The sequence below is a fragment of the Hyperoodon ampullatus genome, assembly GCF_949752795.1.
Source record: "Hyperoodon ampullatus genome assembly, chromosome: 11".
Taxonomy (NCBI): domain Eukaryota; kingdom Metazoa; phylum Chordata; class Mammalia; order Artiodactyla; family Ziphiidae; genus Hyperoodon; species Hyperoodon ampullatus.
In genome coordinates this window covers 77,133,620-77,160,597 of record NC_136924.1, presented here as the reverse complement: position 1 = coordinate 77,160,597, position 26,978 = coordinate 77,133,620, and the positions used below count along the sequence as shown (strand labels likewise).

Sequence of the window (26,978 nt, the reverse complement as noted above, 5' to 3'; positions counted from 1 at the left end):
ACGCAGCAACGAAGACCCAACACAGCCAAAAATAAATAAAATAAATAAATTTATTAAAAAAAAAAAAAAAAAAGACTGTGTCAGGACTTCCCTGGTGGTGCAGTGGTTAAATACCCACCTGCCAATGCAGGGGACACAGGTTCAAGCCCAGGTCCGGGAAGATCCCACATGCCACGGAGCAACTAAGCCCGTGCACCACAACTACTGAGCCTGTGCTCTAGAGCCTGCAAGCTGAAACTACTTAGCCCACGTGCTGCAACTACTGAAGCCTGAGTGCCTAGAGCCCGTGCTCCACAACAAGAGAAGTCACTGCAATGAGAAGCCTGTGCACCACAACAAAGAGTAGCCCCTGCTCGCCACAACTAGAAAGCCCATGTGCAGCAACGAAGACTCAATGCAGCCAAAAATTAATTAATTAATTTTTTTAAAAAAGACTGTATCAAGTGTTAAAACTCTAATAGTAATTCTAAGGCCAAATTAGGAAAAGAAAACTCCTGACTTGAAGTCTTAAACGTTAATCCTAGCATAGACTGAGCCCTCATTTTTATTATAACCAATGAGAGGGTCTAATTATTTTATGAGAGGGTCTAATTATTTTATCTCAACCACTAAACTAACTCATGCTCTTAGAGACTTTCATGACAAGAAGGCATTCTCTTCTCCCATCTGCCTATCCTGGTTATCCTAAAAATATTTCCAATGTTTTGAGTACTTAACTTATATACTTACAGTGATCATTTTAGGTCTTTTATTTATCAAATAATCTGAAGAGGTATGCAATTCCCTCACTTTACAAATAAGCAAAAGGTTGGAGGTTAAATAACTTGCCACAGATTATACAACTGGTAACTGGTAGAAGTGGATTTAAATGCAAGTCTAATTCCAAAGCTCAAAATCTTTTTACTACACAAAGATCTCTTATCTGCCTACTTCATCCCTCAGTAATACCATACTATTCTGAAATTCTGTAAGAGTCTGTATGACACAATTTAGCATGTGTCATAATGAATGTCTTATGATTATCTACACACAACAGCAGCAATATCATTTGAGCACTTTAAGCTTCTTACATGTTTAATTCATTTTATTACTCACAACAAACAGGAATAGGAACTATTATCATTTTTTCAAAAAAGAAACTGAGGCAGACAGTTAAGTAACTTGCCTAAATTCTCAGAGCTCGGAAGTGGCAGAACTGAGATTTGTACTCATTCTGGACACCAGAATCTATGCTCTTAACAACTTCATTTAATGATTCAGATCAGAAGCTAGTAGCCCCATGACTATCATTTAAGATTCACTTAATAATGACTCATACTTGCATAAAGTTACAAGTTCCTTGAATCTGGGTCATCAGATCCTGCAGTTTTTCTTTCCTCAATACTGGATCCTTTGGAAGGGTAGAGGAAGAACCTACAGGCTGATGCATAGGCTTAGGCACCTGTAAGATAAACCCATAATGTACAAGAGTGAAATTCAAATTCAAAAGCCTAATTCAGGAAACTAAGCTTATCACTACATCTTAATGTAATCAAAACACATAGCAGTGCTCATTTACAGATTTATCTCAGGTAAAGAATTTCCACATAAATGCATTTTCTAAGTAATTTCAGCAAACTTTACATGTTTCCTCCTTCAGAACAACTTTAATGGGAAATGTTTCTAAACATCATCTTTTTAAAGGGAAGGCCCAGAGCAACAGAACTTCCGTGATAGAAGTTCTCTCATTATGGACATCAGTTACCCTGTGTCCTCTATGATAAGATGCCACTGACTCTAATATAAAACACATGATTTTTTTCTCCAGGGGAAAAAAATTACTACTACCACATTAAATATACATCCCATTTTTAACACATATCTGATTTCAGAAACAGTAAGATGTAAAAACATATACATGTATATCCTAGAGTTGAGGAAATATACTATTATATTCTGTTATACGGTAGGTATACTTTGGGGGGGAGGGGGCTACTGATGTCTAGAAGGTGGTTCGCCCTCCTGCTAAATTTCTTAAGACTGCTGAATGCCCTGAAATAGACCCCATGTGTATGGTTATGTCTTACAGGCATCAGCAAGCCTGTCCCTACCAGCTCCACTTCTCCACCTTCTAATCCACTGGGAAGTCACACAGCTAAGCTTGTCAACAGTGTCATAAAATAACTGTTAATAGACCCTAAGGGAATATATGAAAGGCTCTTTTAGGAGAAAAGTATGAACTTTAGTGATTTATTTCATGTTATCTAGTCTTTTGGCTTTGAACTCTATTTTGCCCTTGACAGTACTTGGTCATGTTCCAAACAGCTGAGATTTCAATACAGACAGAGGCAAATACTCTACTATACAGAGAAGCGTCCTCTCAGTCACTGAGAGACCCTGTAACTTCAATATAATGATGTCTGTGCCATAAGGCACATTAAATGAGTTTTGACCTTTCCAATTAAACACCCTTAATTTTAAATACTATTCAGCAAACAGCATGGTATCAATATTCTGGTACAGTAAAGGTTCAGCACTGCTATACCTAGTGGAATTCTTAACTGCGGTTTTTTAAACAGCTTTATTGAGGTATTAAATTGGGTTTTTAGATATAAATCTCTCAAAATAGTTGCTATATTACAATTACTGTCATATGATATCTAGTTAATGAAAAAGGCTATCAATCTTCTGCAGGGTCAGAAGAAGCTAAAATTGTATTACCACTTAAAGAGGAAGAAAGGAAAATAAAAGGAGACAAATAATTCTAAAATTCTCTTCCCATAAGGTAGAATTGAGGCAGGGGTACTTTATAAAATGCAATGCTTTGAATTCCCTAAGCAAAATGTTTTTCTCCCCCCACCTTTTTTAATTGAAGTATAGTTGATTTACAATATCGTGTTAATTTCAGGTGTACATCATGGTAATTCAGTTTTATGTGTGTGTGTGTGTATTCTTTTTCAGAGTCTTTTCCCTTATAGGTTATTACAAAATATTTAGTATAGTTCCCTGTGCAATAAAGTAGGTCCTTAGCAAAATGTTTTTCAAACGGTTAGAGGACCAAAGATTTCCGGGCATGCCTTTGGCTAAAATGGCGTGCAAGTGCAGGGAACACTACTAGATGTATATGGAGAACACTGGGAGGGTAGCAAGTTCACATTTCTTAGCAAACAAGGTGGTAACGAGTCTTCAACGAAGTGTGCAATGAAACGGTGGTAAATAACTTATACTTTAATAAGAGACAACACTAACTAGCACTGTATGCAAGATTACTCATTATAAGGCTTCTTATCTTACTGACATGGGTTATTTATCACTAGCAGAATGAGGCCTTATATTTGAACTAAATCTCATACTCCAAAACCTAATTACAGAATATTTAATGCCTATACTTTTCATCTGCAGAAAATTCTTTTGAAACAGAAATAGATAACTAATTCAGATCCTTCCCCAACTACTGCTTCTTCTGAAACAGGACATGAAAGATTCCTGTTTCTCCTCCTGACCATCTGTATCCTCTTCAAAGAGGACAGGCTAATCTGAGTGACTATAAATGAAAGAGAAGGAAGAGAATACAGAAAAATGTAACTTCTGTCAGAAAAAGGTCTCCTGCCTTTTGACATGCATTTACGTTTCTCACTTCTTCAACATTATGGTCTTTTCTGAACTATCCACTATTTTGATGTTGTATCATGTCATTAAAATTTGAGCATTAAAACAATATTTTCTAATTGTGGAAATTTCACTTCAGGTTAGGCGCAAATGACAGATTAAATCTGCTTCCAATTTTCTAGGGAAAACAAATTATGCATTAAAGAGCTAAGTGAAATACTTAATACATTAATTAAACATGGGGGGCTTCCCTGGTGGCGCAGTGGTTGGGAGTCCGCCTGCCGATGCAGGGGACACGGGTCCGTGCCCTGGTCTGGGAAGATCCCACATGCCGCAGAGCGGCTGGGCCCGTGAGGCATGGCCGCTGAGCCTGTGCGTCTGGAGCCTGTGCTCCGCAACAGGAGAGGCCGCAACAGTGAGAGGCCCACGTACCGGAAAAAAAAAAAACATGGGTTTTACTGATCTTTTCCTAAAGAGAACTTTTAAATTATCACTACCACAAATCTCTATTTATGCCTACATTGATAGGAACAAACTGATACAAATCAACTCACATCTTTGGGTTCTGTATTAAACTTCCTGGGCAGCAGCTGGTCATTTGGTATGAGGCTTGCTGTAGCTACCCCCCAGGACTTTGGAGAAATCTGTGATTGTGGTGTTAAAGGGTGTTTTTGACTCTCAACATTGTTTTCCCAGGATTTTGGAGTCTCTGGTGGTCTTGAATCCTGTTCTTCACACATGGGAGTGGTCCATGACTTGGTGATGTCCTGTTCACTCTGCACAGAAGGTGTCCAAGACTTTGGAGTTTGCTTCTTTGGATCCTGTTCTTTCTGCAGCTGAACTGGCCAAGGCTTTGGTGTCTCCTGCTTCTTCTGTTCCTCCTGAATGTATCCCACTTTGGATTTAAGAGCTTCTTGCTTCCACTGGCTAGGAGTTGACTTGGTTTTCGAGACATCCTGCTTCTTCTGCTCTTCCTGCAGAGTGGACCTGAGTTTTGGAATCTCCTGTTTCCTCTGTTCTAAGGAAACTGCAGGCTTTGATACCTCCTGGTGCTTCACAGAAGACTCCCAGGACTTGAAGGATTCCTGTTTCTTCTCCTGACCATCTGGTTCGGTAAGCACGTCCCAACTTTTGGGGAGATTTGGTTTTCTAGCATAATCTGCTTCCCAAGATTGCTCTCCATCTTGTTTACTTGAATAATCTACTTCTGTCATGTAGCGTCTGTTAAGAAACTAAACCACAGGGAAAACGTGCTCAAGTCACAGTCTGTAGAAGACCTTGAAGGGAATACTGAACTCCTATGTACACTGGTCTGAGCCACTGTGCTAACAGGAAACTTGTGACCTTATCCTACTTGAAAAGAGTATTCTACTTTTATGTCCTTTCCTTTCCCCTCAATTAACAGAAAGACAAACTTCAAAAGTCTACTTCAAAAGTAGCAACCTATATTTGATTCACCTAAGACTGGTAAGCAGTGCACACCGTGGTGCCACATTTGCTTGACTCAGGCTCTTTTACCAAGGTTACTCTGCCTCTGCCAGGCTTAGGACCACCTGACTCCCTTCAAGTTAAGGCAGAGGGTAGTTCAACTACACAAAGTCCTACTCTTTACAATGAAGCCTTATGTTTCCTGAATTACCAGCCTTTTCTTTATTCCCATTATATATCAATCATACTGTGATTTTGCTTCTTCCATTCTCTTCGGCTTCCATGAATTCCGATGTCACTTCAGAAAGAGAACAAATGCCCTCTTCTATTACCAATATGAGTAAATTCGGGAAAGAGCAAAATCCCACCCATCTTCAAATTCCAATACAGGGACCAAAACCACCACCACCACCAGCTAACACTTGAGCCGTTCTGCGTGCCAGGCCAAATTGTAAGTAATTCAGGTTTAACTCCTTCAAACCTCACAATAACCATATGAGGCAGGCACTGTTATTATCCCCATTTTATGTAGGAGGATAACAGACACAGCTGGGCTACATATCTTGCCCAAAGTCATTAAGCTAATAAGCTGCAGAGCCAGGATTCAAGCTTAAGCAGTCTAGCTCCAAAGCCTTAGCTCCTAACCCCAACAATATACAAAAGTCTCAAAAACCACAACTGACTGAAAATTACCTTTCGGTACCTTACCTCTTGTGGTTGTATCTCTGGCTGTGCAAGTTCCATAAGAGACTCTGAGAAGATAAAAGGAATATTAAATAAGTACTAGGTAAACTACAAGTTTTTAGACTGATTACACTGTAATTCATTCTAGCGACAAATTTCAGAATAGTAACAGAAAAAGGATAGTGCAATTAAGTACATTCAGGGCAGGAGTAATTCTCACTATTGGGTGCTGGTCAAAAGCATGTGGTCTGAGGCTAGTTGAAGCTAGTAGCTCTGCTTATATAAGACACTTTTCTGAAGTCAGGTTATAGTTAAAAACTGATTTCTGATTGAAAATAGGACTATCTCCTCTTACCCACAAACACAGCTTCTTTCAAGTTGGATTTATAGCTGTGGTGCCATGGGGTAAACGAGAAATACTCAAATCTTGCTAGTGGCTACCAGAAGCCTGCTTGGACTACCTCCTTAGAAGTAATATTTCTTAAATAAATCCAGCCTCAACAATAAATAGCAAAGGTGCCATTTACTCAAAGTATTTCTTCCCCAAGAAAAGTGGAATTTTGAAAAATATTATTTCTTTTACTGATTTTGGCAATTTTTTTCCTAAATCAATATGTTAACCTTAGATTATTTACATTCTTGCTCTATACAGTATTGGAATGTACTGTAACTCACATTTTAAACAACGGTTTTAAATGGAATGATCTTAATAGTTTAACAAAGAGTTAAACTTTAATAGTTTAACAAAGAATTCAAATTCCATAAATGCCTCATTTTAACAGTGTACTCTCTTGTAACAAAGTATAACCTAATGTTTCTATTAAGGTTGACTCTGCAAATCATGGTAGTAAAGCCTAGAGATGTGTCCTAAATCTAGGCTTATCCTGGGGCAAGTAAAGATTTCCATGCATGTAGAAAATAAAATTAAAATAAAGTAATCATTTTACAATGATTTGACTCATTTTGGTTAAGTGTTAAAAATGCAACCACTATAAAGAATTTCAGAGGTCACAACAAACCTGACTCTTTGACAGATTCAGTCTTCGATAATTGTTTTTTCTTCTCTGATTTTATTAGCATTTCTTCCTCCAATGATACCTCTTTTTCCTTAGCATTTTTTGGAACTGGGATACTTTCAAAATAGCCTGAGTTCAACAATTTAGATAGTAGATCTTTCATGTGTTTGTCTAAGAAAGAGTGATTAAGACTTAGTTATCACATAGCCTAATAGTTCATGGCAAATTATTTGGAATAGAAATCCTAATATAATTTTATCCTAGTTGTAGTATGTCATTATAACAGTCTACACTGGGGGTATTCAAAGAACTGGTCGTACCATGAAAAGGAAATATGCAGTCCATCGTTACGTCATGCTGAATCAATATAAATTTTAAAAATCAGAATCCCAAAGTTTAGCACGTCACTTAAGTTTCCCTGGGCCTCCGTTTCCACCATTTGAAAAATGGCTAAAAATCAGAGACTCCAATCAAGGACTTTATCTAGTATGTTATAAAAGCACACATCCATTCCCTGAGCTGGGAGAAAAGTGATTTCTCCCATCTGCCCCCAAGACATCACAAAAGGCAATTACTCTACCTTCCCCAAGTAATTAGGCTTTAAGAAAAATAAACAACACAGTTCCTCAAACATAAACTTTAGAAAAAGCTATTTTGGACAACCTCTAAAGAATTTTTAAAGTATAAAAATTCCATGATTAAGATTTTACTCTTGAGTTATGCTATATTTCACTCCTAGCACATCACCATTTGATGATCAAGAAAAATCTTAAAATGATGTTATTAAAGTCACTGTACCATAAATAGGTCTAAAGTCTATTCTATTTTTAATATCCACTAAAAACATAATTTCCAAATTAAGCAGAGTTCTCATACTTGATTTGGGTCTACTATTCCTTTCACAGGAATACTATGACACAGATGACCTTTTTTTTTTTTTAATCAAATTTGAGGTATAATTTACAAAATTCACATTTTAAGTGTACAGTTTTAACAGATGTTAACAGTCATGTTACTTCCACCATAACCATGATACAGAACATTTTAAACAACTCAAAAAGTTCCCTTATGCCCCTTGTATAATCAATCTCCTCCCCCTACTCCCTGGCAACCACTGACCTGCTATGGTTCTAGTTATGTCTCTTCTAGAATTTCATATAAATGGAATCATACAATATGTTCTCATTTTTTGTCTGGCTTCTTTCATTCAGCATAATTATTTTGAGATTCATACATGCTGTTGCAGTATCAATAGTTCATTCCTTTTTTCATTGCTGAGTAGATTCCATTGCATGAATATATTACATTTTGTTTATTAACTATCAGTTGGTGTACATCCGGGCTGTGTTCAATTTGGGACTATTTTGAATAAGCTGGTATGAACATTCATGTACAAGTACTCATGTGAATGTATGTTTTCAATTCTCTCCAGTACTAGAAGGGTAATTGCTTGGTTATATAGTAAGTGCATGCTTAATTTTATAAGAAACTAACAAACTAGTTTCCAAAGTGTTTGTATCATTTTGCATTCTAGCCAAGCAATAAATTTCTGTGGTTTAAACTTGAAAGGACTTAGAAATTGAGACAGTTATTCATACTTAAATATTTTTAAAAAGGAAGCAATCACTAGTAACAAAAATGTTTACCAGCTTCCAATGAGTTTTCCTTATCCTACACTAGTACACAAAACTGTGTACTTCATGGCCAAACATTTGTACTTGGTCATTTGGCCAAAGCCTGTCTAGGAAGCCAAAAGGACTCTTTCTCTCCAGATCATTTCCAGACCAATAGACAACAATGTTTCAATAGACTACGTAGCCAAATCATTATTATTTTCTTAAGCAGATCTGGTAGATAAGCCTTGATATTAACAATATGTGGATTTAAGATTTGTAAATAGAAGAGGTACTACCACGCACAATAGAGAACTGAACCCCAAAATGGTCAAGCACTAGTCCCTAGCTCTCGTTCCCAAATCACAGTGACTCATCACCTCAAAACTCTCCCTAGGCTCCATTTTAGCGAGTACAATTGTACAATAGCTGCTTTTAACAGAACTAAACAAAGATATCATTCTGCCGATGAATCTAGTATTGTCAGACATGTAAGTTCTGATGGACTGACACAGTTTTGGCCCTCAATATCATACTAAACTCCTAGATATAAAGTTTAGTATTTACTGCATAAGTCCAGAGTAGAGAAAACTCACATGTCGTTCCTACCACTGCTTTCTCACTACCTTCCAAAAGGTCCCAAAAGTACAAGGATGACTGCTCCATCTGGTCTTCAACACTGACAAGGAAAAGCAGCAGCAGAACAAAGTGGCTTTAGAGGCACATACAGTTATATATGGAGCAGTACAATTTATACAATATAACCCATCAACAATTAAGACATTCAAGGTTAATTTTGTGTTTTTTTACTCTTTGGAAGTGAAAAATTGAAATTTTATAAAGATGACTAAATACCCATTTATGGATTTCAAATGTAAGCATTTTTCATTAAAACTAAAATAAAGATTTTACCAAATACAGCTATTAAGGAATAGACCAAAAAGAGTTTAAAGCAATCAGTGTGGTATCCTTCATTATCAAGTATATGCCCTAGATTAAAAAAAAAAAAAAAAACAGTGGAATGGAAATATTAAGAGCTGCATTTATCTTTAAAGAGAGCAGCTCATTTTTCAAATTGTTTCACTTACATTTCACATATTAAAGTAAGCTACATTCCTTGGATCTACCAAAGTGAAGCAAGAGAAGGAAGCATCCAAATAGGTAATGATGATGGAATAGACTACTGGGATGGGAATAAATATATATATATATATATGGCTATATATAGGTAATTAAGAGTTTTATCAGGTTTCTTCCTGCACTGATAGGGCTAATTTCTAAAGCAGTTGAAATCTAACTGCTTTTGCATGGCTAACAGACACAGCATTGAAACAACCTGTATCTAACAAACCAAAAGCATAGAGCTTCTGCTCATTAGCTGATTTACTCCATCTAAGCAAAAACAGTAAATAGATATTGTAGGAGAAAAAAATTGGGTTGCCTCAATTTGCTGGTTTTATGTTTTAAATTATCAGATTTGTTTCTCAGTATTTACTCACAGCCTAAGAAGAACACTAAATAATTCTTACTTTGACAGTTTAGTGATACTAATCAAGTTAAATTTTATTCACCTCCACTTAAGTACAGCAGTAGTAAGGAGGCAAAGACTCTCAGGTAACACAACAACCTGATATAATTACAAAAAAATTTTTAAGAATATTCATAATTAGTATTATGGTTAATACCTATATAAGGTTAAAACTTGATCAGACATTTTAAAAATCAGTGTGGAAATAAAGAAGCAAGTCAATGAGATCATTCAAATTCACTTTCTTACTAGACAGGCTATCAACCTCGTGAGAGTCTGGGCAGGCCAACGTTTCCAAAGCTGAATATATATATATATATATACACATACACACATACATATACATATATACATGCTGAAAAGCTAGACTAAAGTGTTATGTGTCCTGTTTCAGGAAAATATTTTCATGAACTTACCTCAGACTTTCATTTCTTTCAGGACAGGTCAATTTTGAAAATTTAATGAGGTAGTCAAGTTCTTTTAAAGGCAAATACACTGCACCATTCAAGCCCCCTTTGAAGTCTTTCTGTACATGTTCCTGCATCAAGTTCTGTAATACATACTGAACTTGAAGTATAGTGCGAAGCTTTTTCTTCTCAGCCTCAAGTTTTAGCATGTGCTCCCTTCTCTGGGCTTTCTTCTGTGCTTTAAGCAGCTGTGAAAACAAACGCTAATTAAGGCTGACAACTCTCCACAACCCATACTAGCAATCCATTAGTCTACAAAAGTACAATCCCAAAGAGTTGAAATTAGATGATAAATCTCAAATATATAACACTGACTGTGAAACTGACAAGGTCATTTAACCGCCTGCTTGCTTTTTGAGCTAAAGAAGTCACCGAGTACTTAGCTGGTTTGTCTCAGCTAATCAAAGCTAAAGAAGTCCAAATATGTGACTCCCAACCCCAGGCTGAATCTAGTACCTCTACTATCACCATGATGAGAAGCAAAGTACCTATCGTTAATGTCCATATTAATCACAAGGTTTTACTTTTCCATATTATGTATACCAAGCCTTTTTAGGCTAAATATTTTAAGAAAATGCTTCAGTTTAGTTTGGGTTCCTTTTTAAATCTTATGTTCCAGGGGAAGAGTATTTAAAATGGTTGATTTTCAACCAACCAAAGAAGACTGCTTAAAGCATAAGGAATTGAAAACCAAACAGAAATAAAATGTCTTACAAATGTAATGCCAAAAAACAGCCACAGCAAACAGGGTTTTTTTTAGGAAAATTGAGAGAGATTTTCATAATAGTTTGTCATGGAAACACACATGGAAAATTAGTGGAATGTAAGTTTTCCCTCAAATGACTGAGTGAGTGAGTGAGTGAGTGAGTGAGTGAGTGAGTGAGTGAGTGTGTGTGTGTGTGTGTGTAGACTGAGCAGCTCCAAGTCTACTCTAAAGCTTACAACTGTAAAACCTTAAAGTCTGATATAATACGTGGGTCCCAAAAGTGGCTTCTCATTTATAAAATACCAATAACAAAAAGTACCATCTATTTCCACTGAGAAACACAAAAGGCCTTTTCTCCCCATAGGTGTTTTTCTGTCTGTAATGTTTCCATCGTACTGGATATTTTCCAAGGTATGAAAATTAAGACAACAACAAAAAAAAACTTTTAGAATTTTCCTATAGATGAGTTAAAGTACTTTGATTCAGCATCAACATTTAAAACTCTACAAAAGAAACGTTCATAAATCCTAATCAAGATGGGGGTTTAAAAAAAAAAAAACCTCAGGAAAAAGATTCATTATGGCATTATTAATTCCTTTCTACAGGGTATGAAAGCAACTTAATAAATATGACTTGTAGTACTACCAGGAACAAGAGACAATGGCTGAAGATAAAATTTTAAGAGTGAGAAATGGACTGGTTGGGGGTTACATGGGCAAGGGTATTTTCTTCAAGACAGCAAAGGCTCAGAAAAGCTTTTTCCAAGACCTTAATATGGACTTACACCAATAACACTTACCAAACTCAGCTTCTGCTTGAGAGAAGGAAAGACGATAGAGGTGGCAATTCTAGCTCTCCAAGACAGTGGGATTCCCTTGGACACAGATTCATGATGGTATAAGAAAAGGCAATTGGTGCTGAGGACATCTTCAGGACTATATCACATGATTACCTCAGATCTCTCTTTGGCCACCTCCCAGGGTTGGATTAGGTGTTCTTATGGGCTCAAGTCACCCTGAACTTCCCCTATCAAAGTATCTATTACATGAAAGGCTTATCTTTTTCTTTAGCTGCATCCCCCTTACGCTTCAGCTCCATGATGACAGGGACTATATCTCTGTTGTTCACCAGTATATCACTAGTACCCAGCATAGAGTCTGACACATGACAGGACCTCAAATATTTATCGATTCTATCAGGTATCAAGTAAGAAACATGCTGTCTCCTAGGTCATAATCAGATGTCATGAAAACCACTGACAGCAGCCTATTCTTATTTATGTGGAAACTAAGAAATCAGGTTACTTCTCTTCTTTCAGTTGAAAACTGATTTAGAAAGAAGAAGATACGAAGTAAACTGCTGTCAAGCAATAGCACCGAACCATAAAATTTATTTTCTGAACCACGACTTAGAATGATAAATCCCCAAAGGACAAAGCTCATATCATGAAGATAAAGAGAGACGTGGTGGGCTGAAGGCTTCCAACTTTAGTTTGAAGGGAAAGAAGAAAATGTTACACAAACTGCAAAACAGGCTATCATAGAAGAGGTCTGACAAAAGAAAGAGTTTAGTTTAAAAAAAAAAAAAAAAAAGCCCCCAAATTCCTAGGCTGGAAGGTACTTCGCTATAAAAATAGTGAACCTTGGACTTCCCTGGTGGTGCAGTGGTTAAGAATCCGCCTGCCAATGCAGGGGACATGGGTACCAACCCTGGTCCAGGAAGATCCCATATGCCACAGAGCAACTAAGCCCGTGCTTAGTTGCAACTGCGCCACAACTACTGAACCTCTGTTCTACAGCCCACATGCCACAGCTACTGAAGCCCGGGCACCTACAGCCCGTGCTCCGCCACAAGAGAAACCACAATGAGTAGCCCCCACTCGCCACAACTAGAGAAAGCCCGCGCACGGCAATGAAGACCCAATGCAGCCAAAAGTAAATAAATAAATCTATTAAAAAAAAAAAATAGTGAACCTCCATAGGTGCCTGGCACATGGATGGTGTTTTAAAAAAGATTTAAATCTAAAAAGAACATCATACGTTGAAAAAAAAAAAACACCTGAGTGGAAAATGAAAATTTGATAGGGTAAATCACAAAAGATAGTTAACAGAAATTTGTAAGTATTATAAAAATATACTTCAAACCTCCAACCAGAAGGCAGATATAAAAGATCTTTTTTTTAGCACAATGGACCAAAACTAAATAAATTTAACATATGGGGGGTGGGGGGATGGGGAATCAATCACACAAGAAAAAAAAATGACTCAGAAGTATTGTATCTAAAATAGCCTAAAAATAAATAAATAAATAAAAATTAAAAAAATAAATAAAATAGCCTAGAAGTATTTAACAACTGTGAAACTAACAGAAAGTATTATAATTAAGTGATGAATAAGTAAACACGAGTTAAAGTGTGCTATGGATAACAAAGCTAATATCATCTTAGACTTGCATTAACAGAATTATCCAGAAAACAGAAGGAAGTGTCTCTATACTACACTATTTTAGGTTTCACAATACCTTTTAAAAGTTAATTAAGTCAGACATCCAGAAGAGAGCAACTCAGAACTATATTTTACAAGGATTAAGATGGCAGCTGTCTTCAGCTTCAGAATGATGGTTTGGGGTTTTTATTTTTTTATTTGTTCTCTTTTGATGCCACAGGAATGGAGAAGAGAATTTTAATTCGCCAAACAAGAAAATATCCAAAAAGTAGAAAAGACTATCTTATGAGGCACGCCCCCCATCTCAGAAATGAATTCACCAAATTATTTCCTCAATTGGTAGAACACGATCTTTAAAGGGCCATCTAACACTAAGATTCTAAAACAATGAAGAATACTTCATTAATGAATGCTTAAGACTTCACTATTAATTACTGATTAAATCTGTGGAAGAGAAAAGTTTGAGTTGCCAACACAGAGCAACTGAAACAAGCAGTGGGACCAGACTTAACGCTATTTAAATTTAAGATGAACCATAAATTTTCCTGGTAATAACTACCACGCTCACAAGAAGAGTCTACCAATAACGCTAAACTTACAAGCCTATGTAATATAAATTTTCAAGCCTATATTCTAAAATGTCTTTAATAAATGTATGTGTCAAAATAGTTTTCATTCCCCTTCTCAATGATTTCCGTAATTCCACAGTGCCTCATATTCAGATAACATTTGTGTTGAGACTCTAGAAATCTGAAAACACTAGTTCTTCAGAAACTATACTCCACCCCACCTCCCCCAATAAAATATCAGCAGGAATTAGATGAACAATAACCAAACACCATTATCAGACACTGATATTTTCTTCAAGATCAGTGGTTAAATTCGTTTTAGGAAAAGCAAAGAAAACATACTCACATCTTGGCTCAGTCCAGAAAAGGTTTTCTGAAGCTCCTTGGCAAATTCTAAGTTATGTAGCACTTCTTCATATTTCTCAACTGCTTCCTACCGAACAGGATAAAAAAAAAATCAATTCTGTGAACTTCTAAGTACAAGTATCTCAAAATAGGTTCCTTAATAACAGCAAAGGAGATTTAAGACTTTAGGAACTAGCCTATACATACTCAAAAAAAGTAAGGAGAAAGTATTTAATAGAAGTTACATAAAGTTAAATTTAAAAATTCAATTGTTTATGCTAGAAATCTGAACCATAATAATAATAATAATAAAGCTGACTATCTATAAAGTCTAAGGTCAGAGAGGCCTGTGGGTTTTAAGAGCACTGAGCCAATAGGATTCCTCTGTCAATATTCATTCACTACACAAATATATTACACAAGTAGCACAGTGAGAATCACACAGATGAAAACAACCTCAAGAAATTTATACTATGGTAGGAGAGACTTGTAAATAATTACCTATAACAGACAAATTAAGTATTGTGACAGAAATATTGGTTTTTTTTTGGCCACACTGTGCGGCTTGAGGGATCATAATTCCCCAACCAGGGATTGAACCCAGGCCCTCAGCAGTGAAAGTGCAGAGTCCTAACCACTGGACTTCCAGGGAATTCCCTGTAAATTCAAAAAGGGAAATTTTCTTTGAGATTTCACAGATGAACAAAGATGATAATTAGAGAAGGGGTAGGTTGTTTTGTTTTTTTTTTAATTGGGGTATAGTTGTTTTCCAATGTTGTGTTAGTTTCTACTGTACAGTGAAGTAGAATTCCCTGTGCTATGAAGCAGGTTCTCATTAGTTATCTATTTTTTTTGTGGGACTTTACCTCAAAGGGCCATTATGAAACAGAACAAGATGGGGAACTTGTCCAATCAGACAAAGGCATGTTACAAAGCCTCCATGGTTAAAATAATATAATATTCCACTTCTGGGTATCTACCCAAAAGAAATTAAAACATATGCCCACTTAAAGACTTGTAAGTAAATTTATATAGTACATTATTCATTATAGCCCAAAATAAAAACAATCCAAATATTCAGCAACTGGTAAATGGATAAGCAAAATGTGTTATAACCATACAAAGGAATTCTAGTTAGCAATAAAAATAAATGAATTACTGATACATGCTATAACATGGATGAACCTCAAAAACATAATGGTAAGTCAAAAAAGCCAGATGCAAGACTTTATTTTATATGAAATATACAGAAAAGCCAAATTTATAGAGATAGAAAGCAAATAAGGGCACAAAAGAGAACTTGGAGGGGTTATAGAAATGTTCTAAAACTCGATTGTTGTGATAGCTGCATAACTCTACAAATTTACTATAAATTATTGAATTGTACATTCACAATAGGTTGTTATATTTATGATACCTCAATAAAGCTGTTTTTAAAATAATCTGATAGTACTACGTCTTTATAAAGGTACAGAACAATAGGAACTCCTGTGTACTACTTGTCTTAGCATAAACTGGTACAATAGTTTTGGAAAATAGTTTAACATTTTTATTATGAAGTTAACTATGGGTATACCCTACAACCCAATGATAGGTATACACCCTGAAGAAATCTTACACCTGTATCTCAATAACACATATAAGCCCAATCAATGTAGAATGCCAAAAAATAAACAACTCAAACATCCATCTATTTACAGACTACTACTAAGTAGAGAAAAGCAAATGAAATATAGCTACTTGCATCAATATAAAAATCCTAAACATAATGAGTAAAAATGATAAACTGAAGATTATACAGTATAACATTTATCATAAGTTTCAAAAAAGCAACCCTAACAGATTTAAGGACAACAAATTAGTCCTGTTAAAACAAAAGGAAGGGAATGAGGGGGAAAAAACTCAAGGTCAGGTTACAGGAAAGAGTTCTGCAAAGGAGCTTCAGTGTTGTTGGTAATAAACTATTTGGGTTGAGTAGTGGGTTCTGACACTTGCTTTATTATGCATTGTAACTTACATGCAATACTTTGTTTGGACTACATATTTCTTAATAAAACAGGTAGAGAGGCCTTCCAAATATAGAACCAAGAATGCACAGATAACATAACCATATCATACAGTCCTCAAAGGAATGTAAAACTAAAAAGGAATACCGCTTCATATCTACTCCCAAATGGTATTAACTTTGACTCAAGAAAAGCAAAATCAAATGGGAACTACCTCGACTTGCCATCATCAAATGTGGATCCCTCTTTTCTTTCTCTCTTTCTTTATATAGTGGAGGAGATGTCCTTCCACCTGTGCCCTGATCGTATTCAATTCTGCCTTCATGGGAGGTCTTACTCTGTTTTTTTTTTGTTGTTGTTGTTTGTTTTGTTTTTTTTTTTGCGGTACGCGGGCCTCTCACTGTTGTGGCCTCTCCCGTTGCGGAGCACAGGCTCCGGACGTGCAGGCTCTGCGGCCATGGCTCACGGGCCCAGCCGCTCTGCGGCATGTGGGATCCTCCCGGACAGGGGCACGAACCCGTGTCCCCTGCATCGGCAGGCGGACTCTCAACCACTGCGCCACCAGGGAAGCCCCGGAGGTCTTACTCTGATTCCCTCTTTAATGTCTTGAGCCTCTCCCTCTCTGTTGATGCTGAAACCAGCACTGAACAAGTTCAAGTCTCCCCCAACCTAAATAAGAAAAATAAAAAGTGCCTTTCTGGCAACCACGTCCTTCCAGTCTCAGACATACATCAAAAATGCCTACAGCTTCCATTTCCTCGTCAGCCCTTATCAACCTGAATTGTTTCCACCATTCCACCAGAACTGTCCTGGCTAAAGTCAGCAATGTCAGTCCCATCCTTTAAACCTATGGATCTTGTAGAGCTCTCATTTTGGTTAACTTCTCAGAAGACGTCAACATAAAGGCATCCTCCTGCTCTGCTAAGATCCCTTGTTTTTTCTGTAACACTAACTTCCCATTTCTCCAGCTTTTTATTTACTGGCAATTTTTCCATTAACTATTCTCACCTCAGTTTTTAAACACTTATAAAGATAATAGGACCTACATCACAGAGATGTGCAATTTAAATGATTTCATGTTTATAAATCACTCAGAATGATGCCTGGACCCAAAGTAAGTTCACTATCAATATTTTTAGCCATTATTATCCAAACATGAAATGTCAGATTTCTTTAGCATTCTGTCTTAACGCTTCTGTTCTGCTTTCTATACTCTCACCCGTGATAGTCTCATCTTTTCTCATGGCTTCAATTAGCAGCCATACAGGTGATAGATCTGTAGACTAAACTTCTCTATGCTCCAGACCTTCTCATAAATACTTACTAGTTATCTCACCCTTTAATGTTTCACAGGCACATTAAAATCAATGGTCCAAAATTGAGCTCTTTATCCCATCCTCCCAAAACATTCTTCTCTCCCAGTGTTTCCAAGCCCAATAAATGGTTTTGCCATCCACCCAACTGTTCAAGCCAGAAACCTGGAAACCACTCTTGGTTCTTCTCTCTATTCCTACACAGTGCCAAGCTATGTTGATTTTACCTCTCAAATCCAACTACTTTATTCAAACCCCTCTGCCAGTATCTTGGTACCAGCTCCCAAAAGCTCTGACCTAGACTACAGGTATAGCAGCTGAAAGCATCAAGTACCCTTGCCTTTTGCTCAAGCACTCACTTGAGTCTCGGTTCTCCGTTTCAAATCCAGACCTGAATCAAAATAGATATTAAAGTTACAAATGGGACTCTAAAAAACTTCATTAAGACACTTTTCTTACTACTTTAAAGGAGAAATCTAAGTTTATGTTAGCAATAGTGAAATCTTAGAAGTCTATAGCTTAGTCTCAACAGGTTACTTAAGAGTTACTACCAAAAGAGGTTACATTAGCTAGGCACATATAATCATGCAGATCATAGAAAGCTTTATTTACAGTATTACAAATATCTGTTGGGTTGAAGAAGAAATACAAACTGAATTACAAAATTTCTAGCCAACAATACTGAAAACAGTATCAAATCAAATCTATAGTATCAGCTAAAGCAGTGCTTGAAGTAATAGTCACAGCTTTAAATACATATAGGTTGGCGGCGGGGGGAGGAAACAAATTAAGCACTCAGCTTAAAGATAGAAAATGAAGCAAATAAACCAAAGGAAAGCAAAAAGATAAAAGGCGTAGGAGAGGAAAAATAAAAGCTGGCTTTAAAAAAGAATTTTTTTAAGATACTCACTAACTTAATTGAGTAAACGAGGAAATACAACCACACAAAGTTAGAAATAAACAAAGTAATACACAAATAGGCTTTTATAAATAATTACTTTGTCCCAATCTTTGCAAATAATTTTTTAAAACTGGATGAAATATTAGTGATTTTCAAGGAAAAGTTGTAAAAAGTTGACTCCAAAAACAATAAATATCTAAATAGATCAATTTTCAAAGAAAAAATGGAGAATACTTTCAAAGCACTCCCACCCAAAAAAGAACCAGGCTGACAGTTTTTAGAACATTTCAACCAAACTTTAAAGTATTATGGTAACGCTGACACCATATTAATAAAGGATGAACAGGCAGAGCACAGATGTTTAGGGCGGTGAAACTATTCTGTATGTTACTATAACAATGGATACATGCCATTACATATTTGTCAAAACCCACAGAATGAGTTGAACGCTAATGTAAGCTATGGACTTTGATGATGATGTGTCAATGTAGGTTCAATTGTAACAGACGTACCACTCTGGTATGGAACGGTGACAGCTGAGAAGGCTGTGCGTGTGTAGTGGGGTCAAGGGGTATACAGGAATTCTCTCTACTGTCGGATCAATTTCTAAAGCTGCCCAAAAAATAAAGTACACTAAGAAAAAAAGAAGCAAAAATAAAGGCCCCAGAAGTATCTATATTAAGCTAAACTGTATACAGGCTTAAAGAAACTATGGACAAATACAAAGTAACCTATTAGAATCATTATTTTGTAAGATGAGAAATGAACAGAGGAAGGACAGTGTGAAAGAAAAACTGTTATCTTTTTTAATATTTCCTGATTTCTAAACTATGTGAATTACTTCCAACTTTAAAAACTAAACTTAGAGCTTTTAAATTAAGTACTATACTACTGACGACAGTTCTGAGGGGTCAGATTATAGATTTTTTTTCTTCTGACTCATCTGCATTTTCTAAATTTCTACCTTAAGTATATATTCCTTGTATGAGGAGATGTTATTTCTCAAAAGTACCACTAACTATATACTTAATCACACCTAAAAACCTAACATTCAATCATTTTATATTTAGTAAATCTATATGTAATAAATATTTAAATGCCTACCATATGCTATAAACCATTCTAAGTACTAGGAAAACAACAGTGAACAGACAAAAATCTCTACTTTAATGGAACTTACAGTGTAAGGGAAGGAGAGATAAAACTTTACAGTTTGTCAGAGAAGCACTTTTATTAAGAAAATTAAAGCAAGGAAGGGAGCAAAAGGGTGGGAATGGGGGAATGGAGGTATGGTATTGTCAGGACATGCGTTACTAAGATGACCTTCAAATAAAAAGCTGAAGGAGGTTGGGAATGGAGCCATTTAGACATCTGGGAAAAAAGCATCCCAGGCAGTAAGAACAGCACATGCAAAAGCCCCGAAGTAGAAGTGTGGCTGGGATGTTTGAGGACCAGCAAGAAGGCCAGTGTTGCTGGGATGAAGCCAGCAAGAAACAGAAGTGCAGGAAATGCAATAAAGATGCAAAAGGAAGTGGGGAGCATATTCCGTAGGGCCTTATAGGACATTTTGCCACCATGATGGGAACCAATAGGGAGGGACTTTTGAGCAGAGAAATGACCATCTGACTTGTATCTGAAAAGAATTACTGGGGCTACTATGTTAAGAATAGACTTGGATAGAGAGCAGAAATAGAAAAACCTGTGAGGAAGCTGTTACAGTAATGCAGATGAAAGGTGATGTGGTGTGGAACAGGAAGGCAGAAGCAGAATTTATGAGAAATGGTCTGTTTCTGGATTTATTTTGAAGGCAGAATTGACCAGACTTGCTGATGGGCTAGATATGAGGTATGAGGAGAAAAACGAGAAATTCTCCAAGGTTTTGGGCAACTCCGTCCTTCCAATTCATCAAGCCATTAACTGACATAGTGAAGGTTAAAGGAGGAACAGGTTCTGGGAAGCAAAATGAAGTCAAAAATGTCAAAGACAACTGGGCATAAGAATCTAGAGTTCAGAGGACTCATCTATTGGCAATATAAATTTGGCATTTGTCAGGATATTACCCAAAAATTCCAAGTTAATACTCTAGAAGCAACATGTAGTTGTGAAGGCAGTAATGAAATGCTGAGATTAAAGTTTACCTGGCGGGAGCTCTGAAATATAGCATATCCTCGACATTTCTTACAGAGCTATCATGAGAACCACCAACCTCCCCACTCCCATCTCCTATGTTTCCCCAAAGTCAAAAACACTACTGTAACAGAACATTTCCTCCAAGGGTATTTACACAAAGGGAAGTTTCATCACTTTAAAAGTTATCGAATATACCATGACTACTTAAAAACAAAGCCATGTTGAAACGCTGAAATGTCCAGCTAAGTCCTTTCACAAGCTATCTAAGCCCATCATTCTCGGAGCTCAGACAATTCAAATCTGTGCCTCAGCAAAACTGTAATTTACTACATCACAAAAATTCGAGGTCAGTGAAGAACAGCCAATATGGCAAGGGAGAAGCCCTTGAATACCAGGACCTATGATTCACAACCAAAAATTTTAGTTAAAAAAGATAAAATACAATAGATCTACAAGCTAGACTGAATAAGTTTTAGATTAATTTTGTCCCCATCTTAGCCAGGAGATGTGATCAGGTCAAAATGGCAAACATCAATAAAGCATCTTTTAAATTTTCCATATTGCAAAAACTCTCCTTCACCACATTAGATAAAACTTGCAATTACCAGGTATACCATGGGCAAGGTAAACAATATTTTTAAATGTGGTGAATAGTAAATATTTATAGTAAGATTTAAAAGAAAAAAAAAAAAAAAGCCCAACATCTATCTATCAGATAAACATGCCTCCTGAGAAGGAACATGGCAATTCAGGATAGAAAAGCAGGGAGAAACCATCAAAGGAATTAGGGGGAAGCAACTAGAGAAAACCAAGGCAAGCTGTAGTGAATATTCCTTTCTATTTCAGAGCAGAGAGACGTTAGGTTTAGAAAAGTAGAAAGCTAGATGATTCCCTGCTCTTCTCCTTTAGTCCACTCTAGTGAAAGGTTAATTTAAATCCATACGTTAACTCTCAGTGATAGTCTACATTTTCCCTCTTACCTGACAACACACACACCCATCCGTAAACCATCTACTAGTGCAAAAGAAGTAAAGTCAAAGCTATGAGATCTAATAGGTGAAGACAAAGTCTTTTGAAATATCCAGTGGATTCTCACCCTTCTTTTTTAGCCTATCAAATCTTTGGTCTCCCCCAAATTCATCTCGAGTTTTACTAAGAAAAGAAAATCAGTAGGTCTGGCCAAAGGATCATAAACCACTTACCAACTGGTCTGGATTAAGTTGCTCTCCATTTTTCAGGCGATCCTTGTAATCTTCCAGTTTGAGCTACAAAAGAGAAACTTGTATCTACTACAACCTGATATAAAATTCTGAAACAAACTGAATACCAGACTGTTCCTTATGAAAACAAAGTTCTTGAAGTTAGCTATCAATCTGTAAGAATAACATTTTAGTACGAGGCAAGCAGCAATTGTAGGTGAGTTCCAGTCAGGGAAAAAAATATTACACACAATCAACATTAGTCTGGAATTACATAAGTTAAGCAGTAATAAAACCCTTTTCTCTTAATGGCCTCTATAATTATAATTAGACTACGTGACACACAGGGATTTAATCAGTCATATGCTCCTAACCCAGTGGTGCTCAATCAGGGGCAAATTTTGTCCCCCAAGGATATACAACAATGTCTGGAGACATTTTTGGTTATCACAACTTGGAGGATGGGAGGGAGGAAGAAGGTGCCACTGGCGTCTTGTGGGTAGAGGCCAGGGATGCTGCTGAACATCCTACAGTGCAAAGGACAGCCCCCCACAACCAAGAATTATCCAGCCCAAAATGTCAATAGTGTTGAGACTGAGAGGTCCTGCTCTAACCTCATACTGAAACTGTTACCTGTTGAATTATGTAGGCATTTGTTCAATAGGAAGCTTCCTAATGGAAGTACAGAAATGTAAAATGACTTCTTTTCTAGAATTATAGCAGCCTCAACTTGAAGCTATTTTTCATATAAAATTTGATATTTAAGTAAATAGATGACAAACACATTGCATTTATTGTCCACATAATAATGACATACCCTTTATGGTATTCTAAAAGCAATGTTTAGGCTCCTTCCATATTGGCTTGATAGCTTTAAAATGCTCTTCCAGAAGCTTGAAACAAATGTATAAGTACTGACCAGACTGGTATTCAAAATTAAAGAGGCACTACAGTTAAACTGAAGAGCATAATTATACATATATATGTAGTTCCTCCACCTGGGCTAAGACATTAATGAGTCTCTATCAAAAGATCCTGCTTTGACTAATTTCCCACAGTGGCAGGGAATTTGTGCTGACCCAGGCACACTCACCTTCTCACACTTGTGATCAACTGCATGCATTCAAAAGACAACTGGTGAGAGCTAGGGCTACAGAGAAGCTACTAGTAACTGGCTCTTCTTCACTACCTTCCTAGTGTGTGTGTTAGTGGGGGCGGCAGGGGGGCTGAGGGAGGGGAGAAGGGGGAGGAAACAAGAGTCAACCAGACTCTTAAAAATCTCTTCACCCTCCTCTATTAAAAGCAACTTTCCTAAGGTTTAACTAGGTCTTGGCCTAAAAATATTTAAGAGTTCCTAGGTCCAGATAGTTATTAACTCACCTTACTATCACAAGCAAAAGAGGATCATGACATAACAAAGCTCCGTGCAGTACCGTTTCACAGGCTACATGACTCAGGAAATGAAGAATGATTTGGATCTTTACATCAGCATTTACTGTAACGTTAGGCTGATTATAACCCTGAGTATCTTCACAAGGCTCTCTACAATGCTTTCACCTACCAATCTTAAACGATCACCTAGCAACACAAAAATTAGTGCTAAAATATTTTCTGGCTCTACCATCACTGAAGCTTCCAAAGACTGCAGCAGCTATACTGCAATATCAACTGCTGCAGAAAGTCACAAGGAAAACAAGCTAAAAAATTCAGACTATTACTCATTTATGAAAAGAAACATTAATACTACACTCAAGGAGTTAATCTGACGTAAAGTAGCCAGCTCTTCAAGTATTTCAACAGTAGCATGCATAATAATTTTACTATGAAGAATATTTTTATTCAGTTATTCTGACAAATCAAACAGAAAGTGTTTAACATAGCCAATATTTAGCCCACTTGTACATTTTAGCCAGCTAAATCTCAAGGTTACTTAAATCTTTAGGAAAAAAATCTGTAGGAAGAATACCTATGAGCCCTGATAGAAAGCAAAAATGCCAGTTCCTTAACCCTTATTTAAGATGGTGCATATACAGGGCTGGGGCAAAAAAAAAAAAGTTACCTTCTTTTTCTCGATGTTTCTGATTTTGTGTTTAAGGCATATGAGTCCATTATCAATATATGTCTCATATGCTTGGGAAGGAGAGGCAGCAGAACTGAGAGCAGGCTGCAAGGGGCTCATGGCCCGCTGGCTTTCCCCATGCTGACTGTGGTTCACTTGGGGCTTGGCTGACTTCATATTCCCCTCCTTTCCCTCCGCCGAATGGCCTGAAGGTGACTGGTAACCAAAAGGAGATGAAGAGAGTTGCACCATTGAAACAGATGAGGCTGAAAGAGGGAAGAAAAAAAACTAAGTATAAAAGTCAATTACGACTAGAGGCTTTAAATGCCCTGAAAAGTCTAGACCCACGCCCTCAAAATTCTCTTCCACAGAAGTGAGCTCAAAACCTAATGATGCTTTAAATACCACACTTCCATTTCACTACCTTGAAGGCAATTAGTGCCACGCACTGGCGCCTTTACGTAGGCAAAAATCTACAATATGGGGGACGTTTCCAGAAATTCAATTTCCCACATAGGGAGGAAGAGCCGCTCATCAAGCAGTGGCTTCAGAGCTGAGGGCAATCCACATATTGAATAATTTCTATGGTCAAGTGATGACACACAAAAAATAAGCCTTCCCCATGGGGACAAGGCAGCCATTCGAAACTGTCTACATTATCCCTCACCAGCAGCCCCGACCCCAATCACTAACAACGACTTTTAAAAGAAAATCCCGAACACACACAATTCTTTTAGAGTTCTCATTCACTAAGTGAATAGAAACTTCTTGAACAAGAATGCTAACTTCCCTTTAATTGCTCTGGGGCCTATAACGCAAGTCCGTCACTACTGGACATTTGGAGCGAGGTACTCTCTGAAGCTGCGACCGCCCCGAGTAGGTATTCAGTTTTGTTTGGACTAACCGGTAACCACTCACATCCAACCGGTTTAAGAGCTCATCCTGGCGAGTCTTACACCGCCCCGACCGTGACCCTAGCTCCCCCTCCACCCCCGCGCATCGGCGCTATTCCCCCCACTCCCCTTGAGGAGCATCCTCAAAGCAAGGGCACAACAGGCCCCAGGCAGCCGGCGCGGATCCCAAGCCCCTGCAGGGCCCGGGCGAGAGGCGCTTCTACGCGACGGGCCCTCGGCGCCCCGAAGGCAGCGACCCCCGCCCTCCCCACAGTCCTCCGGACGCCGAAGCACACGGCCGGGGCCACTTCTGTAGGTGCCTCTAGGAGGCCGACCTGCAGTAAGACGCACGGGCCACCTGCCCTCCAGGGCCCCGCCCCGAGGATGCAAAGCCGCCCCTGCACTCACGGCGGCGGCCGCCCAACCCTGCCCAACCACGCGGGCCGGCACCTGTCCCCGCGCCGCCGACCCAGGCCGCGGCAGCCAGGCTTCACCTCCGCAGGCCGCCGAGGCCGCTGCCGCCGCCGCTGCCGCAGCACGGGCCCGCCTTCGAAAGCCGGCGGGAGCCAGGAGAGCTGCGGAGGTGGACCGGCGCCACCCCGCACTCGCGTCTCCTCCTCCAGTCTCCTCCCTCTCCCTTCCCAGGCCTCGCTGGCCGGGTCTGCGGCGCCAGGCGCTCCGCCGACTTAGCCGCTCTCACCTAGGCCCGCCCTCAACCCCGCACGGGGCTTATATAGGCGCGCCCCGCCCCCACCCGCTCTCCCAGCCTCGGGTCGCCGCTGCCTCCTCCTTCCGGTTCCCCGGCCCTGCAGCCGCCGGCCTCCGCCCGGGGGGCGTTTGCGCCAGGCCCAGCTGCGGCGCGAAGTCGGTCGCGAGGGGGCGCGTTCTCCCAGCGATTGCGCACACTGCGGGGCACCAGGTGGGCCTGCTGAGTCGCCTCCGGGAGCTGGGGGGTCGCAGACCTGGCAGCCCTACCCGACCTTGCTGATTGCATCCAGTAACAATTGGATGTGCGACCTTGAACAGGTGATTTCGATCACTCGAAAAGCGAAGCGAGCCCTTTGTGGAATTGCCAGTTAAACCGAGCTTGAGCCTCTGGTGGTTTAGGTGGGCACTCTTGAAATGCAAGGATGCCTTTGCCCCCCAGATTCCATCCTTCACAGTAGGATGGGGAAAAATCACCGTTTCCTCAGAAAGGACAGCATGTAAGAGCAGAATGCTCCAAACCAGCATTGCCATAAAAACGGAGTGGGTGACTCCGCAACCTTCAGTAACAAGATTTTATTTAGGCTGTGTCATTTGTTGCTTTGAAACAGATTAATTCGTTGTCACTCAGAGAAAAAGCTGATAAAAATCTTGGTAAGGTTGCATCAAATTAAGAGAATAGGCTGGAGAAAAAGCTGGAAATACATCACTGTTTCTGAAGGAAGGTATGGTGTTTCTCATACCAAGAGAATAAGAGGGGGTAAAAAAAGAAAAACAGGAATACCTACCATGTGTCCAGCTATTATACCAAATAGAATTGTTTTAGGTCCTGTCCTTGGGGCTCTGATAAAAGTTATTTAGACTAGCAAGAGAATAACAGAGAAAAATCAGAAGTATAATCAAAGAAACCAAAGTCCAGTTTAAAAGTGTTGGGGAAACCTACACAAAAATTATCATGATTTTTAACATTTCTTGATACAGTATTTTGCCAGTTATTATCTGTGTTCTTTTCAGTCTCTGGTAACCTATTGTACCTTAATGTTGCATTTTAGCTTTGAATCTCTGAATCCCATATGTGACCTTGAGGGTCAGACAAATACTACATTGTCCATTTGTTTCGTTGTTTACAACCAGAGATAGAGCAGAAGCTGCTTAACGTGAGGGGAGTTAGCAAAAAAGTGGACAAAGTTAAAAAAAAAATGTGAAGGACACACTTTTGGATCAACAAGCAGGCTCAAAGTTACAACACAGGTTATGCTGTTGTAGCCTGAACTAATAGTGAACCTCAGAATGGTATTTCAGACATATTAATCATTAAATGTTTGCCTTCTAATTGACAAATAATAAACTATCCCTTGGGTCATATAGATCTAGCCATAGATCC

At 38.3% G+C, this 26,978-nt stretch overlaps 1 protein-coding gene across 19 annotated transcripts in view; it reads right to left on the bottom strand.

The window, feature by feature from the left end:
- Positions 1–24,188, bottom strand: part of CAPRIN2 (caprin family member 2) — a gene marked incomplete at both ends in the record, with an annotated part of 40,128 nt that extends 15,940 nt beyond the window's left edge. For 9 of the 19 annotated variants that reach the window (XM_079714686.1, XM_079714692.1, XM_079714676.1 and 6 more), the window contains 9 exons: positions 1,319–1,441; positions 4,143–4,820; positions 5,725–5,768; positions 6,720–6,887; positions 8,926–9,008; positions 10,274–10,512; positions 14,390–14,476; positions 21,941–22,003; positions 23,997–24,188. In XM_079714686.1, the coding sequence (XP_079570812.1) occupies positions 1,319–1,441; positions 4,143–4,820; positions 5,725–5,768; positions 6,720–6,887; positions 8,926–9,008; positions 10,274–10,512; positions 14,390–14,476; positions 21,941–22,003; positions 23,997–24,173 (1,662 nt within the window). Of the gene's footprint in view, positions 1–1,318; positions 1,442–4,142; positions 4,821–5,724; positions 5,769–6,719; positions 6,888–8,925; positions 9,009–10,273; positions 10,513–11,829; positions 11,905–14,389; positions 14,477–21,940; positions 22,004–23,996 lie in introns of all 19 variants that reach the window. The other 10 variants (XM_079714689.1, XM_079714690.1, XM_079714691.1 and 7 more) reach the window with 3 other exon arrangements.
- Positions 24,189–26,978: the final 2,790 nt, after the last annotated feature.